Here is an 18,053-nt window from a genome sequence, read left to right as displayed (position 1 = left end):
GGGTTCCCTTCCAGCAGAAGTCAGCCTGGGGGGGGTCTAAAAATCACTGTCCTGTGATATGATGCTTAAGAGCTCCAGGATCTGAGCCACGTACCCAAGGACCAAAGTTCAGCAAGCTAAAAGCCATACACACACGTTTACTGGAATGCACAGAACGTATGAATGAGGAACCTGCTGCAGCTGGATCATGTAAGAAGTCAACCACATATGCAGGCCAGATTTCAATGATTTCAAATTCTGTTTAGGAAGGCTGTCAGAAACCCTGTCCCACTTGTTACCATCAACACTTTGCCAAAGCAGTGGAAACCACGTCTGTTACAAACAAGAAGATGCACACTAATAATTCCTGAAAATCCTGTAAGGATAAATGATTTGCACCATCATGGAATGACAACTATTGCTGAATTTTACATTACCTGTGCTCTTTATCATATGTTTGAACTTACCTCCCTTTCACACAGCTTTTAAGAGGCTTGTAGTTGGAGTTTCACCTGATCCCTTCATTATTTCTTTGGTAGCAGCAAAGAAGGAATAAGAAATTACAGATTTTGCCAGACTAATTTTTTTTAAACTAGCCTTGCAAGAAACTACATGTCTAACAAGAATGAGCTAAGCATGCCTTACAAAAGGATAATGAGTCTGTAAGCCACAAACCAGCTTTTGCAATGCTTTTGAGCTCAGCATCTCCCTCCATTCAGTTTAGAAAAAGGAACACAGGTATTTACTTACTTGTTTTAAACAGACGTAATAAATGTGTGACTTTGTTAACACAAAAGACTGAAAGAACAAGTGCTTTTGTCACGCTGCTGAACATTTTTCTGGACAAAAAAGAAACGGCTCCATGTGCTTGGTAATTCACTCTTTGCCCCACTGTAATTCTTCCTTTTCTCCCTGTGCCTCATTAGCTACAGGTCTGGTGTTCAAACACTGGCCACCCTGCAAGCCTGCCGCTCACGTTTTTGCTCTTTGCCTGGAGCAGTCACTCCTGGACACAGCAGCACCAGCTGCAGCAACTGATTCGGAACCACATCCAGCACTACAGCTGCATCAGAGAAAGACACCAGGAGCTGCTGTTCAATTTCGCCCATGTTAAGGGCTCACATACCATGAAATGCATGAGCTCACCTGCTAAAAGGACTTCTCAGACGTCTGGAAGGCAGAAAGCAGTGTTAGCCACGCCAGCACCCACACCCCTTTTCTGAATTGCACTGAGTCCTTGGCCTCAGTGGCTCTGTAGAGATCCGTGGGCAATTAACACTTGTCTGTTAAAGATGGTGACCCAGGGAAAAATGTTACAGAAACAGAGACACAGTAAAGTTTAGTGCCCCAGATAGTCACTGGGGGGCATCGGGGGACTAAAGACTCAGTGTCCAGGCAGGTGCCCGCACACCTTCTCCCAGTCCAATGGCAGCAGTTAGAGCAAGGTTGTGGCTACAGCTTTTAGGCAGCAAAGACTTTGCCCCGGATAAATGGGTCTGACTGTTAGAGCAGAGAACAAGGGACTTCATTTTATGGTGGAGTTACATGCGCTAGAGCTGAGCATCAGCCAAGCCCAGCTATCTCATGACCAGGGCTCTTTGTCTTGTCATGGATGAAAGAAGAAGAAGGAAAATGATTTGTCAACACTGGGCTTCACGTAACGTACCAAGCAGGCAGCAGTGCTTCCTGGACAAACACAGGAGAACCACAGCTACTGTCTGTTACAGGTACAGTGCTGTCCTTTGACCCCTGCAAAAATGTTTACTTCCCACCTGCTTCCGCACCCAGCGAGCAGCCTCTCTGCGAGTCTTGTCCCTGCATGGGCTTTGTGCCAGCACGACGCGAAGCTGCTCTTCGCAATGGAGTGGAAAAGGAAAGGACAAACCACTATCAGGAAAATAAATAGTACACAAATAAATAAGTGCCAACGGTGCAGCAGCACTAAACATTAAGTCTTGCAAGCTTTAAGAACGCTGAGGTAAGCAGCACCAATGGCTTGGGCAATATTTACCCAAACGTTAAATTGTGAGCCAGTGTTTGGTCTTAGAAAATCGGCAGTCGTTATCTCTGTGTGTAACACATGACTTCGGTCCAGGTGTCCCTGTCTGAAAGGCTCCTGTAAATCAGCTCCCCAGCACTTCCAGACAGAGGCACGTGCTGTTCTGCTTCCTCAGCAGATAGGAGATAGCTGAAGGGAAGCTAATCTAAGCCTCTGGCACTTGGAGTGGCTGTAAGATTGCCTTCAGAAGTTTAATTTTCATACACAGCTCTCTTGAAAACACTTCTGTGCTCTGCACGAGGTGCTAGGAAAACACTACAAGGAACAAGGGGTAGGGTGCTACAGAAAGCCCCGTCCCACTGTGCGATACGCACACCTCAGGAGAACTGGAAAGTACAATCTGCCATCGCCAAGGGGACATTTTCCCCCATTACAAATAAGAACCATTTGGGAAACATGAATTATTTAATGCAAAACAAATAGAACCAATCCATATTAATGTGCACTAAGCAGCGATTTACGATTCACGGCACCATTTTCACCTACAACACTCACGGATCACTCAATAATAGATGAAGCTTTCCCGACATTATTCGTATGACAACAGATATCAATGAACTTTCAGTTATTCACAGCACTTATTTTAAATCAGCTCCTGGGAACCGACAGAGCCGCCAAAGCACAGCAACAAACTCACCCCGTCATTCATTAAAATATTAAGCTCTTATGCCAGCAGCTGGAACAGTCTTAAAAGTAGAAACCAAGCCCAAAACATAAATTCAGACATTTCCAAAAAGCACGTAGAACGGTTTCTCTTTGTAGAAAACGAAAAACACTGCAAAAATACTTAATCAAGGAGGCCAAAGGTGGATTTATACTTTATATTTAAAGTCCATTTAAATTCTAAGCAGCTTTGCTAACCAAATTTATTCTACTAGGCTGATGAAATAATCGAAGCATTGAATTGCAAAAGCAAGGCGCATTTCATATAGCACCAACCACTTAAAAATAATAATAAAAAACTCCAAAAAGATACACAGCCCACTTTCACGTGTTCTTTTCACGCAAACAAGTATCATGAAGGGAGCGTCAGTGGCCCATCATGTAGATTCCTTTGATATAATGTATCTACCAATTAGGTCTTTATTGAATCAAGATGAAAACATGCAATAGTTTCCACTTGCATGAGCATTATTCTTAATGACACAGCTTCATACCTCTTAACATTTGTGCAAATTTAATAAAAGCTTCACAGCACTAAAAGCTAATGCCAGCACTATGAAACCTATTGCTATAAGAAAACTCAAGTTTTTAACATCAAATTGAGGTTTCGTTTGTTTTCTTATTTGAAGGCTCTCTAGACTATTTCATCTTCTAGCATTACAATCACCTTCCAAAGAGAGCACTGAAATTCCATGCACATAAACTAAACTATGCTGGTAGTCTCACCGTCAGCCTCAAGATAAGAAACATTTCCTGAAATGATAATTTATGACAGTTGATAGCTGGTATTTTCCAGTATGAATAACTAAGGGTGATTACTCTAAAACAAATTAAAATTTCAGAGCACACCGTCTTCAAAAATGATTAGAGACAGAAGACACGCGTTGTAAACTGTGAATAGTTGTTTGTAATTTTAGAGTCGTTTTTGTTCCATGGAAAAATATCTATTTCTGACAAAGGGAGAAAACAACCAGACTAGAACAACAAAAAGCGAGCAAAGGCTGTTTCTGCACAGATGCAAGGTGAGTCGCTGGCCCGTCTGCCTTGTGTCTGCCAAAGGTTGATGGAATCAACCCTACAGAACAGCTTTTGGTCACATTTTGAGCATTTGAGCCCAGGACAGCGGTTTCTTAAGTTTTACCAGGAACCAGAGGACAGTTGGTTCTACAGAACCCACCGCTGCCTTTGAAACCCTTCACAACTCAGGAACTCCTCTCCGACGTTCACCTCTCTTTAGAGATCTGTTTAGCGCATCGCCATCCTCAACGTTCATCACGTATGGCAAAACAAGAACAGAAACACAAAGCACGAGGCTGTGTAATGTGTAACTCGGGACTGGTGGTGGAAGAACAGGCCATGGGTATCCTGAGCAACTTGAATTATTCCCGTTCAAAGCCTAATGCATCAGCCCTCTACCACCTGCAGAGCAGCCTCACGCAAGCTGCTGGCTGCAGGTAAGCACTGACACGCTGAGGTCTGCGGGGTACACGGCGTGCTGGGGTCAAGAAGTCTTGGAGTGGTAACAAGCTACATGTGGTGCCGTGAGAAAGCAGACTTGGTTTTTCATTTCATCAGCACCACCCACAAGATAAGTGTTAGATACCTGTTATGTCTGCAAACCTCATTAACCATGAAATTAACATCACAGCAGAGTGCAGAAATGCACACTGTATTTGTGCAAATCAGCTCCTTACAAATTCAATTATAAAACATTAGTCAAGAACAAAAATTCATTAGGCAGTTTACAGTTAAACAACAGGCTAGCTAAGTTCAGAAGTTACTTCTGATTAAACACGGCTTCTCAGTTTCTGGATAATTTATCATTTTAATAATTTCCAAATGTCAACATAATGTACCCTTTTTTCTAAACATTTCATGATGTGAATGACATGCATAATTATACTTAGAACAATCTTATTATCTGGAGTATAATTATATCCAGCAATCAGCTGAGTAATAAGAACAGCGTAATACATTCTGAGCCCACAAGATAAACGGGCAGCAGACAACTCTTAATGAAAAGTACAACTTACTTCACCATTACAGATTATTTGTTGACAAAAATAATTGTCCTTTTTCTTTACATATACATATATATATATATTGACATGGCATTTCCAGAAGACTCGCTGCATTTAGTGTCACTAAATATTTATGACCTGACACTATCACACTACCAGGACATTAAGCCACCCAATAAATTGCTCTTATAATCTATACCCCACAAAGAATGAGACGTCCCGCAAAAAAAATCAGTAAAACTCAAGGTAATGTGGTTTAAGCAGAACTAAACATTATGAAAAGGTTTCTGCTATGGTCCGTAAATGCAGAGATGCACACCTAACTATGCTACAAAGCAAGATTGGTGGTCTTCAGTTTCCAAAAATCAGAAACAATCCCAAAAGTGTTACTCCCAGATTCATTTCAGTGTTGTTTTTTTTTTTTTTTGCTTCCCTAAAAAAGGATCAACTGAACAGCTCCCAACCGTATTATTACTTGCTTTTGTACAATATGATGCTTCTCAGCAAGATTTTTTTTTCCTGCAGAGCTTGCAGTGGTCAGAACTACATCTTTTGTATGCTAAATACTACAATATTAGCACAGTAAAAAAAAGCAATTCACTTAACTAATTTTTACCTATGTGGCTGCCTTTTTTTTTTCCTGTTTTGGATCCTAATGCACCCCCCATTTTTGTCTCAGACGTGGATGAGGATGCCCCAGAAAGGACTGGTGCTTTATTTAAAGCAAACAACCAAGCACCTAACACAGCAGAACCTTCGATCAGTTTAGGGAACCCCATACTTCACAGGACGTACAGGAGCAGCAGGACCTCACGGGGCTCTCCTGGGTCCTGCAGCCACAAGCAGCCAGCTCCCTGGGGGAGCTGCAGGGCTGCCCTGGTTCCACCCCGGGTCCTGCCCGCGGCTTTCCAGGCAAGAGCACCGCTCTGGCTCGCCAGGCTCTGCCTCCTTACCTGCCAAACCAGTCCACAATAACCAAATCGCTTTCCTTCGCTGCTGGGTGCCCAGCACAACTCTCATCTCTAAGTCACTTTTGCATCTCCTTTGCCGATAACATAACAGCGCCGAGGTGCTGCTCCGAGGCGTTCTTCCCTCCGCCACGGTCCTTCACACCCCTTTTGGGCCCCAACGCAGGCGATCCCCGAGCCCACGACCTGCATGCATCTGGCGACTCGCCCAGCACCTGCACCTGTGCAGAGCTGTGCGGACGGGGACGATGTGCGTCCTGCAAAGCACGATCCAGCACGGCTCGTGCAACGCTGCTCACGTCTTCATACAGATGAGGTGTGCTGTTTGTGATTTGAAACTCGTGTGTGGGATGAGCTCTACAACCAGTCGTGCCAGGAGCGTTTGTCCTGAAAATGATATGCTTTAGTTATTTCATAATTAATGGTTTTCTTCAGGCCAAATTTTTTTTGGAAGGTCACTGGAGTTACTTTGTCGTCCTTCTCAAGTCCCTGCTCCCTGGAACATTTACACCTGTAATAATACTCCCTTACCCTGATGAAAATACGAAATAACTCCTTTGAAAATTTTATTTTTGCTAGAGCATTTCAAATTCTACCAAACTATCTAACAATGTAGCTTACAATATGAAGCAGCAGTCATTCTCCTGGCAGGCTTATCAGGTGGGAAAACCTTGCTGTAAAGTAAACGGACATCAGGATGCAGCTTTTAAAGGTGCTTCCTTTAGGGCACTGTAAACAAAGAGGGCAAGGAACAAAGTAGAGGAAAACCTTTATAGAAGATACCGTATGTAAGCCGTGGCCCTCAACAGCAAACCCAACCTCTCACTTATTCCCAGCACCTATACTCAAGCACTTCACTTTGGAAGTGCTTTCAGCAGCTTTTACCTTCTCGGTGTGGGTACAGACACAAACTGTAAGAAAGCCATAAAAGATTAATAGCCCCACACGCTTTGGTCTCCTTCTCAGCATATTAATGCTTTCCTACAGGCAGACACAAACCTTTTACCTGCAGAGCACCACAGGTCTCCTCTATTTCAGTAATTTGTCAATACAACTTATATCTAATTTCTCAGCCATTCCTACACAGCCCGACACAAACTCATCCACGCTCCGGCACGGTAAGGGTCTGCTGATAAACGCACACATTCAGGACGAAATACTAGACAAAGCTTGTGACAGACGGGATAAAGGGATTGGCAACACATTTTTCCCCACACCTTTTTCCAGCTTTGGCTAATAGTAACTGTATTCTTTACAATTATGTCACCGATGTGTGGGATGTGTGCTCCCACCACGTTCATCACTAAAAGCTTGACCAGAGAATGCTCAGAAGGTACTTGGGATTACTGACAGAATACCCTGTGGTATAAAAAAGTATTTAAAACTAGCTTTGTGCCATCAGTAATAAAAACCATAACTATAGCACCAAAAAAATAAAAGCTAGGAAGCAAACGTGACATTTTAAATCAATATCCCCGTGAAATAAGAGATGAGCACGGTAATGGCAAACTTCGAAAAATGTCTCATCTTTGGCTGGCTGACGTGCAGCACAAACATCCATCTCCTACGGCAGCGGAAACCCATTACGACTTCCTGCTACCAAGTGGCTTGGCTTAAACAAACCAGGCTGGAAAATCAATGCATACTTAGGCATGAGAGCAAAAATTAAGAAACAGGCTTCAAAAACCAGGCTAACAGATGTGAGAACTAGCAGACAGAATCCAAAAGGGCTACCATTCCAAGCAGATTTGGAGAAGAAAAAAAAAAAGTTTTTAAATCAGCGTGTTCCCTTTTTTAGCAAGTTAGAGCCTGCAGCTAGGAGAGAAGCCGCAGAAGTCACCTAACCTGACTTCAGTGCGACTTTGGGCGAACCACAACATCTGCAGCGCCTGGGTGAAATCGTCCCAGGGTGCCTCCAGCTTCCCAGCAGAGAGCTGAACCCAGAGCAGGTAAAATTAACCCACACACCGGCGGGCTCTGACAGCACCAGGTATATCCCCTCATGACTTGGACATCAGAGGAGAAGCTTACTCCTCTGGTTTATGGATGATGAGAAAGGAAGGAAGGGAAGGAGAGGGGATGGAGAGGTGTGAAATTAGCGCGATTTTGATTAAGTTGTGTATTTCTTAGGCCTCAAACAACTTAATGTGGTAAGAACAAATGCAAGTTATTCTTAGGCTGAAGGAGTTAGGGAATAAGCCCAGGACAGCTGATAACTAGCCAAATTGTTTACTACAAGGCAAAACTCTGGGGATTACAAGTTGTATATTTGAACGTGGAGGAAATGGAGTAACAGCTCTCAAGTACTTAAGAGGCTACTGTAAAGTAAAAAGGTAAACTGTTTTTCACGCCCTGTGCGACAGAACAAGGAGGTGTGAGCTACAAAGGAAAGAAAACCTCGGATTTAGTTTCAAATGCTCGTTTCACCAGCTCAAAGCACAAGATTCTCTGTCCCTGCCACAACTTTCCTGCCTGTGCCCCTCCAGCAGCGAAGGGATGTACCGGGGAGGCTGCTGATGGGACTGCACGCCCCAGCTGTCAGAGGCACTGCATCTCCAGCACGCTGAAGAACTTGACACAGAACAAACGACACGCTCAGCCCTTGGAAGACAAAGTTCAACTGATGCCACTGGAGGGGGAGGTGACAGCGTAACTTCATGGCAACCGGACAGGCAGACACACGGGAAGGTACCAAGCTGGAGCATCAGATCTTAAACAGCTTTGCTTTAAGGATAGTTCTTCACTTATTCGTAGACGAACACCTAGTAATGAGGCACAAAAAGGCCCTCCTCTTGCAGTTAGTTACTATGACCAGAAAAAACAATAATTCCTTATTCAACTGAATGCAAGCACAGTAGGAGCCATCAAGAAAAGGACAAGCCTGGGTCACCCTCTGATTTACCCACTTAAGAAAAATTCTTACTGTTTACATGTCAAATCAAATATTTTTCAAAGGAAAACAGCCAGTGTGCATAAAGAACAGTTTTACAATACACCTGTGTTGATGTTACTCTCATTGCTTTCCCCAGCAGAGGATTCTGCACTAGTAATGGCATCCAAAGCATCAGAACAGCTCCTTCTGATGCTTCCTTTCAAAATAAATAAATAAAGTGACTTCCAGTTAAATTTAAGTACCAGGCAGTCCCATGTCTTCAGTTCCCTGGCGTTTTACAGAGGGAAGCTCCATACAGAGGCTTAACACTGAATGGGAGCTGATCTCCAACCTGACAGCTGTGCCGCGTCTCAGGCAGCCCCTGCCAACAGCCGCTCGCTTCTTCCTCAGTGCCGTTCACTCTGTTGTACCGAACAGCCAGAGGAAATACTTGAGCCTAAGAACAACCGCATCGCTCTGTTTGTTTTCCTCACTGTACCGGTTGCGTGATCCAGCTCTAGGGGCTGTGTCATCCCTTCTGCCACACCAGCCTGGGAGAGGAACAGCTACAGAGGTGCCGAGGTGACCGCAGAGGAGACGTCGCGGTCTCCCGCTCCTTCTCAGCCGTGAGTTCCTGCTTCTCTCTCACATGAGATCTAACATGTGGAGCACAAAGAAGCCCTACTGGGTTTGCTGAGGCAACTTTGAAAGATTTTGGAAGAGTATGCCAGATGCTGCTTGGAGTATGACAAAAAGGATGGAAACAGTAAGGCAAAACTAGAAGACTGAACAGAACCAGCCCTTCCAGCGCAACACAGCACCTAACTGGGAGACCACTGCTCTCTTACCAGTGCAACTGGTCTGCGTGGCAGGGTCAACTTCTCCTTCTGCTACAGCACAGGCCCAATGTCAAGTGGAAAACAATGTGGCTGTCAACACTGGGACAAACAAACCTCTCCTTCTGCTTTCGTGTACGCAGAACAATTTGCTACTTTTTTGCTGTAATCTCCTTCGGAAACAGATCACTTTTCTTACCAGTACCGGGTTGGGGACTGGCTACCTTCCTTCCACTCCCCTCTCCCACAATTACAAGCACTTCACTGATGATCTCCTTCTAATAGCTCATGGTTCAAAAATATTTAAGCAGAATGAAGTTAGGAAGTGCTGCTGACAACTAGGCTTTTATACTCCCTGCCTGTAGTGTGTATTCGCTTTTCCTTATATTCAGAGTCCGCAGGCATACTCGAAACGTATAAAGATTTAAGTGGAAACATATCCAGAAAAAAAAAATAGTCTCGATGCAGAGCATCAGTAGCGCATCACCTTTTGATACAAACAGCCAGTTCTCACGGATTCACATCCTCCTAACTCTAACACCAACAGCACACGCACGTGTTGAATGTGTCATCTTCCTAAGGTGCCTTTTTGGTGGGAAGCCGCTCGGACTCCCCGGTATGAGGACGCCCCGGCTGACCGAATGCTTTACCGGTGACTACGCTGCCGCTCGGCGCCGTGACGATGCCTGCTGTGTGCACAGCTCTTCAGGCGCAACGTGATCGTTACCCGTCAACGAAACGCGAAGCGCGCCGCAAACTTCTGACTTAACCCCCAGAGCACGATGGCACGATGGTGGAAGGCAGCGGCACAACCCCAACGCAAACAGCACCCCGGCCTTTCCGCCGAGCTGCCGAACGCTCGCACCCGCCGTTCCCCTTCGCCTCCCGGTTCTGTCAGCAGCGTGGCGGCGGCCGTGCAGCGGCACCGGCCTTGTCCCCCCGCCCCGGGCTGACAGGAGGCCGGGCACGGCCCCCCCGGCCTCTCCCCGCCGCTCCCCCTGTGAAGGCCCGGCCGGGGCCCCGCGGCCCGTCCCGCCCTGCCCCGTCCCGGCCCGTCCCGGCCGCCACTCACGCATGAGGGTGCTGAAGGCCACGACGCCCAGGAGCCCCTGCAGGAAGATGCCGAAGCTGTCCATGAGGGCCCCGTTCTCGCAGCCGCGCTCGCCCGGCCCCGCCGCTGCCCCGCCGCCGGGCCGCGGGGGGCTCTCGGTGGGGCCGAGGCTGCCGTTGGGCGGCGGCGCCCCCATGGCGAGGCCCGGCCAGCGCCCGCCTCAGCGGCGCATGGCGGCGGCGGCAGTGTCGGTGTCGCGCCCGGCGACCGAGGCCGGGCCCCCGCCCCGCTTCCTGCGGCCCGCGGCCCGCCCCGGCGCGTCAGCGGCAGGCGGGGCCCGGCCGCCCGGGGGAGCGGAGGGACGCGAGAGCGGGGGGCCCTGCCCCTGGGCCGCGCTGCGGGGCCGGGCGCTCCCCGGGCCCCGCCGGCAGGCCCCGCAAGCCCCGCCGAAGGCCGCGGGGCTGCCGGGAGGCGGCCTCCTGCCGCCAGCTTCCTCACAGCGGACGGAGGGACGGTTACCTGGCACCGCGCGTATTTACACGCCGAAAGACAGCACTGAGCACATCAGCCTGAGCCCGTTCCTGCGTGTTGTTCTGAGCCCAGCACAAAAGCAGTTCCAGACGAGCCAGGTGTAGCCAAGAAAGCGGCGCCGAGGAGCAGGGTGCAGGCTGCGGGCAGGGTAGGGGCTGAACGAGGTGGGCTCTCAGGTCCCTTCCAACCCAAGCCCCTCGCTGGTTCTGTGAAGGCCCAGGGACACTGCTGCACGGCTGACCTGCTTCCGAATCCCCGGGGGAACTTTGTGTTATTCATGGAAAACAAAACCAGCTTATTTTAAAATTCTGACTTGACTGGATAGCAGCGTATACCTTCAGAGAACCCTGCAGAAGGAGCAGCAGCGCCTGCAAGGTTTGGCTACATAGGTTTAAAGGCAACAATTAACGGAAACTTGTTTGTAGGCTCTGTCCTCAGCTCCTCTGTAGGACCTTCAGCATCCTGTGAAACAAAATCTGGTTCCTTAGAAGGCTTAGAGCAATAATGTACCAGCCTTTGAGGGAACCATATGTACCACCCAAACGAGCTGTTAACAAGGATGCTGGGCAAGTGGTATTTACGTAGTCAGCATTTCCTTTTAGACATAAAATGGAACACACGATCTGGTGTTCCCCATGCTTTTGTAAGATGGAAAACCACCCACAGGTAAGCAGCAGCATTCATCATTATATTAACAACCAAAACCATCAGGAACAGTTTAAGTATCTTTTTTAATTTTCTTACAACCACTTAAAACTGTCATATACCACAAACTTATGTACACTATTTACAGACAAAACAAGCAAAATATCCATCCAAAATATTTTTTAAAAAATCCTCTGATTAAATTGTTACACCTGCTCAAACAATGGTGGGACTTAATAGGCATATTTTCTTGTGCATGTTTCTCTTCCATTTAGTACTTCAGTCTCACTGCATATATATATATATATTTAAAAGTTAAAGAAAGATAAAACAACAAGCAGAAGGGACGCAACACAATATGCATTTAAATCTTTGTTTAAGAACAAGCAGCTAATTAAAAAAGGCAAAATACAGGAAAAGTGCATCAGTTCCAATGAGTTAGTATAAGAAAGAGGCCCACGTGTGGAGAGCAGGTACCCCCTTAGGGCAGAGCCTCCTAGAAGGCCTCTGATTGTCTACAAAGATTATTTTTTAATTTATTTTAAACAAAAAATAACAACAATAAAAACTTAAAAAATAAAAAAAAAAGAAGAGGAGAGGAGAAACATGACACCTCCAGAAAAAAATATTTTTTTTCTATGAGGTTTCGTGGAAACTGGTGCTCAACAACTTCTGGGGCGGGCAAGAACTCATTTTTGCCCGGACTTCATTGTTCATTGACTTGAGTGAGCCATGCCTGTGACTCGAGCAGAAGGCCTGTTCCTCTTGAATGGCACAACGTTGGAGGACTTCCACAGGCTCCTTGCCCATGGTTGTGCTGAGTCAGCCAGACCTACCACCTCTGAATTTTGTCAGCGCAAGACCTGCTCGCTTCCATGGCTTAAAGCTGAGCCAACCATTGCTGGCTTTGCACTTAACACAGGAACTTTGTCTTCTCATCAAAACGTCCATCCTTATTGCCTGGTGCACTTCAGGACAACAGATGCAACTATGAGAAAGCTAGAAATGACCAGACCATGGAGACAAAGTGGCACCAGCCATAAATTGTTTTTGCTAGATTTCATACAGATTATTATTATCATTTTAGAATAACATGTAACAATAGGCTTGCTGTACCTGCTGTTCCCAAGTCCCCTTCTAATCCTTCACCCATAAGGCTGCCTTTGAAAACAAGGCTACGTGCACATTTGGGGAAGTTTGGCAGCACTCTAAAATTTGGATTCAGCACACAATCCCTTTAAAATGGAGCCTTCAGCCAACACCTGAAGTCTCCTGACAAAGCCTATGTCTTTGTGCTTAGTTGTAGCAATTTGAGCTCACAGTAGGCAGTAACCAGTCTGCCACTTTGCAACAGGACCGGTTAAGGAGTAGCTTACTATCTATCATATTTTTGGCTTTCGGGTAGGGCTACTTCAATCAAAGAGCTTCTCCCCCAGCAATAGATTTGGTCCAAAGGTATCCAGTCTCCAATTTGAGTTCGACAGTTATGAAGCCTATTCAAGTACATTCAAAAATCTCTTTTCCTTTTGCCATGTCTTTGTACTTTATGCAGAAGATTGGAGTGCTCGGTCCAATCAGCTGTAAATACATTTACACTTCTGTGGACCTAGCAGCTAAATACTTCTTTCCTCACTTAAAGCATCACTGGAATCAAGAATAAACCCTAGCAAAGTCTAAAGCGACAACGAAATAGTGCTAAAAGTTGTGACAAGGGAAAATAATCCTAACCACCACTGCAAACTCTGTACTGTTTCCCTCAATCCCAGGAGAGACTGCAAACACCCCTGGTGTTCTACACAACATGTAAACGAATTTGCCTTTTCTTTCTTTCCTCAAAGAGCAACCTTCACAAGGGTTTAGCATTAGAAAAAAAGTAGTCTTCATTCACCAAGATCAGTGCTGTACCTCTCCTCTCCTGGAAAGGTCACTTTCAGTTGCTGCTCATGCCTTGGGGGATCAATTTACCACATTACCCTTCAGCAACATTTTTGTCAAATACTTCTCTACTATGGGCTCCTTGTGTTGATGCAGAGAGCAAACTGTAGTAACTCAACAATCTTTCTGCCCAGCAAGGCTAAGCTTTGCACAGTACAAGCGCCATGTGGAGGCACCACCAGGTTTCTAAAGCTATGATGTGCAAACCAAGACTACACAATGCATATAAAAATAAGACAAGAATATAAGCTCTCAAGAATATAAACTAAGCAGTATCTCCTTTTATCACCCACATAAACAGTACATGACGCCCAAAGGAGAGCTCATTTTCTTGTAATGAAAACATTTTCAAGTCCAGGAGGCTGGACTTCAGCTTTGTCATGTCTTAGGATGAATGGAAATGGTAGAGGACAGCACAACCCCCTGAAGCCTAAGTTCATTACAAAAGTCCCAGCAACTCCTGCTGGGGAAACACAGGTATCATCTAAAGCCAAGATTCAGGCATTGAGCTACCAGAAATCCAGTTCTGAAGAAAGAGAGCAACTAAAGCAGCATGTGAGCTGATTTCAAGTTATGTTGGTGTAAGATGAACAAAGTTAAGTGCAGTTGTCATCTGCCACACATAGAAGAAGAGGAACTTGAAACCGCCAAGTAGAAACATCATCCATCAAGATAAAGCCCCAATTATCCCTTTTAAAATCCAGCAATGAGTGCTTCCCCCCCCCCCCCCCCCCCAGGAAACAGAGTGTACAGTACCCATGTGCAGCATAAAAACATTTCACAAATAATGAAAACATCCCTTTTGAAAATCTCAACAAAAACGGATCCCATTGGGACCAGACTGTCAGTGCCTCCCAAAACAAGGCAGAAATATCTAGCCTATAAAACATGCCAAAGGTGACCAGTAAGTATCCCACTAACCTCTGAAACTGCTCACTGCTTTGTTTGCTGAGAAAAAGAAGTATGACTTTTGTATTTAAATCTTAGGCGCCATGTTAACAGGTTCACTACGTTACCCTTTAAGGTCTATTCTCTCCTAACAGCTACTCAGGAAGACACCAATCTGTCCGTCGGGAAAAGTGGAATTAACATCTCTTGGTTATGCAGATCAATTCTGCTGGGCATCAGCTTCTGTAACAGTGCAAAAGAATTCTGGAATCCCTGAAGAATGACAAATGTGATCCAAAAGCATCTTCCAGCCCAGAAGTTCTCTGCAGGTCAAATTTCTCAAGACTAGACGCTGACAACAAAGCAGCAATGTTTCTTTCAAAAAAAAATTTCAGGCCTAATGGATTACCACTGAGGTTGTAACTAAAGGAATGGAGTTCAGAAGGATGACCTTGGCATAACACAAAGAGACAAAACATCCATTTATTGGCCACATATATGGGGTGGGGAAGAAAAAGGGGCACTCTGATTTCAATTTAACTATGTTTTCAGACTCTTTTATAATCTGGGAAGAAAAACTGTTCTAGTCACACACTGCCTGCCCTCCCTCAATCAAAACTACTGAGCTAGTAAGCTGTCATATTAGACAACTGACTAGACAACTGACGTATTAGACATAAACTGTCATATTAGACATATGACAATTGTCCTATTAGAATCAATATTGACATTTTGATTCTAAAAAAAAAAACAAACCAACTTTTAATTTAGGACTTCCTTAAATAGTTCTGTCTCTACAAGGCAGTTATTCTAAGGGGATAATAGCAAAAAATCAACACCAACTATTTCGCTTTGCTTACTCTATAAACAGTTTCTATTGGAGGTAGCTCCTCTCGACACCCATGTGCTGGATACAGACACAGACTGTGCAAGCTCAGCTCTTGCTCTACACATGACCTCCTCACTGAATCCTACAGCACACAGCATCAAAATATCCTATCATTTTAGGGTGAAGAGAAGCTTGGATCACTCCATGTGACCAAGTACCCACTGCTGATCAGAAATCAGCGCTTGTGTCCTTCCTAAAACAAATTCATGTAGCGAGCACCTTCCTACCTCAGATACCAAGTTTGCCAGGGGCTTTCTGTAAAAATGCAATTGAATAGGGGAAAGGAGAAGGGCTGCACATTTGCTTTATAAAGCTCCAGCCCATGCTCCTCCAAATACTCATGAGAACAGGCAAAAGCAAATGAATGCAAACCACCTGAAACCTAATGCATATTTGAAGCAGATCTCAAGCCTGATACAAATTTCCCACATCTTTAATGGGAAGTAAGGTAAGGCCTGTTACTTAAAGTGTGACACACAAGTCCATGGCAAGTGGCTGAATGGGTTTAATTACCCTGAAAAATTAAAATCAGCAGTTCATCGTACAGTTGGTCTACTGATGGAACTAGATGTCATTATGCTCCTTTTCCCCAGAAAAAGCACAAAAAAACCTCTTCCCCCCCCACCGTTTTCATCAAGTCTGATCCTGAGCAGCTGTAAGTAGTTAAAAATACAAAGTCATACTTGTAAGATAATTTTCAGTAAGCAAACCCTAGTAGAGCAGTCCTCCATTGATTGCAGCTTTCTTAGTGTATTCTACGAAAAGATGTACAGGTAGCAAAGCGAAAAGCTGCTACAGGCTGTGTACGTGGCCCGATTGTTTGGTATAAGAAAAAGGAATCAACTTCACAGAATTCTAAAGGGGGAAAAAAGTAAAAGAAATGTTATCTGAAAACCAAAATATAGGAAATGCACAGGCACTTTCTCTTTCTTTCTTTTTTTCCTACAGCCCGTCTGTAAGAGAAGTGCAAAGTAATTAAGTTTTCTGACATCTGAGAAATAGGTAACACCCAAGCTAAGCCTCCAGAAGCTTCAGCTAAAGCTTGGGAACAGAAGCTCTGTATGCTGATATGGGTTTGTACTTATGACATGCCTACAGAAGAGAGACTGCTGTGCAGCGACCTACGATTTGTCCAGAAGAAATAGTTCCCTCCCTTTTAAATTCATCACTTCTACTGTTCAGGCTACAGAGGTAGTAAAAACAAAACAAAACAAAAACCCAACAATAATGAAACAACAAAACAAAACAAAAAAGAACCACACTCTTGCTATACTGTACATTCAGAACCCTGTGGCCACGTTGTTGTCCTAACAATGAACAAATTCATTAAAAAACTCAACATTAACACACGAATGTGCAAACAGCACATTCCAAAGCCAGTGCTGTGGTAAAGTAAATGTTCGTCCACAGGAGGGGATGGGGATTCTGTGAATCACCAGGAACAGAGAAAGTTATTTCTGGCAGCCTGCATGCGAACGTAAACAGGATTCGTTTCTCCTTTTAAAGTTCTGTGCCACCAGAACTATTGAAATGTCACTTCCCACCAGAGGAGACTTTTCTGTAATCATTAAAAAATACATTAAAAAAAGGGAACCATAGAGCAAGAGACTATCGTGTTCCCAAGCTGGCAGCTGGCAGAGTAGCCCAAGTTTGCATTGGCATTTTGCTCCAGATGTTGTCTTCTTTTTCTCAAAGTGAAAAACCGAGGCTGACAGATTCTCTTAGGTTGCCAGAGCCCCAGTTCAGCTTCATTTGGCTTTCCTCGCTGGAGGGAAAGGAGCATAGAGTTGTGGTTGTGCTTCAAAGGTCCACTTCATCTTGGCAGCTCCTTAGTTAGCAAACTGCTGGTAAAAAGCAAGTTTGACCCTCTCAATGTGATGGCAAAGTTTAATAGCTGGCCCAAGTTTCAAGTCCATGCACTCCTGAACGGTGGGCAGGGTCAGCAGCAGCAGTGCCTGGCCGTCAATTTCCTGTCAGAAGACAAAATCTCCATAGTGACTTTGCATTTTTGTTCTCCATCCCCCTGCAGCTTTGATTTGCTGTAATTTCAGATTCATGGGCATTTGTGAATTAGTAGTTTCTTCCATGCTACTCCAGGTAACTTAAGAACCTTTCTTTGTCACTAACAAATTAATTGCTTTCTTAAAATGCTAGCTCAAGTTCACTGCTTAAGGGACAGAACCTAACGAGAGGCTATTTTTAAATCAACCTAACAATAGAAACAAAGGAAATTTCACGCATAAAGTCATTTTACCTAACTTCTAATCATTCTATAGAAACAGATGTTCTACAAGGTAAAGTATATCTTCTGTAACATCTATCATAAACCATATTCAGCACCAGTTCCAGTACTAGTCTTGATAGATGATTTTTTTTTTTTTGTGGCAAACTTTAAGATGCATCATTTGACTTATATTTTTACTTTAGTCATCATACTTTAACACAAAATTGTTCACTTGTTGCATACAACATTATGACACCTGCAGTTAGTCTGCAGAATGGAAAACATTTATCATTTGGAGTCCTCAAGTCAAGTTGCAAAACAGTATCACCTAAAAAATCAGCTGCTGCTTTTGTGGTGCTTAACTGTGGGCATCCTCTGTGGTTTTGGGATTCTGATGCCTCACAGACTAAAACCTCCTCCACTGAGTACTAAGAAACCCAAACACAATTGTGTCCATTCACTTAACTCTCCTCTCCCAAACTACAGCAAGTT

At 44.8% G+C, this 18,053-nt stretch overlaps 2 protein-coding genes across 5 annotated transcripts in view; both read right to left on the bottom strand.

Moving 5' to 3' along the window:
• Positions 1-10,763, bottom strand: part of LOC106042798 (musculoskeletal embryonic nuclear protein 1) — a 40,179-nt gene extending 29,416 nt beyond the window's left edge. The window contains exon 1 of one of the 2 annotated variants that reach the window (XR_010834021.1): positions 10,471-10,763. Coding sequence is in view for 1 of the 2 variants with exons in the window: in XM_067003441.1 (XP_066859542.1) it covers positions 10,471-10,645 (175 nt within the window). In the remaining variant the exon portion in view is untranslated. The remainder of the gene's footprint in view (positions 1-10,470) is intronic. The other variant, XM_067003441.1, reaches the window with a different exon arrangement.
• A 3,528-nt stretch (positions 10,764-14,291) lies between these two features.
• The window catches only part of SFMBT1 (Scm like with four mbt domains 1), an 89,989-nt gene continuing 86,227 nt past the window's right edge, over positions 14,292-18,053 (bottom strand). For all 3 annotated transcript variants that reach the window (XM_013191952.3, XM_013191947.3, XM_067003440.1), the window contains one exon: positions 14,292-17,307. In XM_013191952.3, coding sequence (XP_013047406.3) covers positions 17,167-17,307 — 141 coding nt within the window. In that variant the 3' untranslated portion in view covers positions 14,292-17,166. The remainder of the gene's footprint in view (positions 17,308-18,053) is intronic.

This window comes from Anser cygnoides, chromosome 10 (genome assembly GCF_040182565.1).
Source record: "Anser cygnoides isolate HZ-2024a breed goose chromosome 10, Taihu_goose_T2T_genome, whole genome shotgun sequence".
NCBI classification, from domain to species: Eukaryota; Metazoa; Chordata; class Aves; order Anseriformes; family Anatidae; genus Anser; species Anser cygnoides.
The sequence above is the reverse complement of the archived record's forward strand: the minus strand, read 5'-3'. Positions and strand labels throughout refer to the sequence as shown.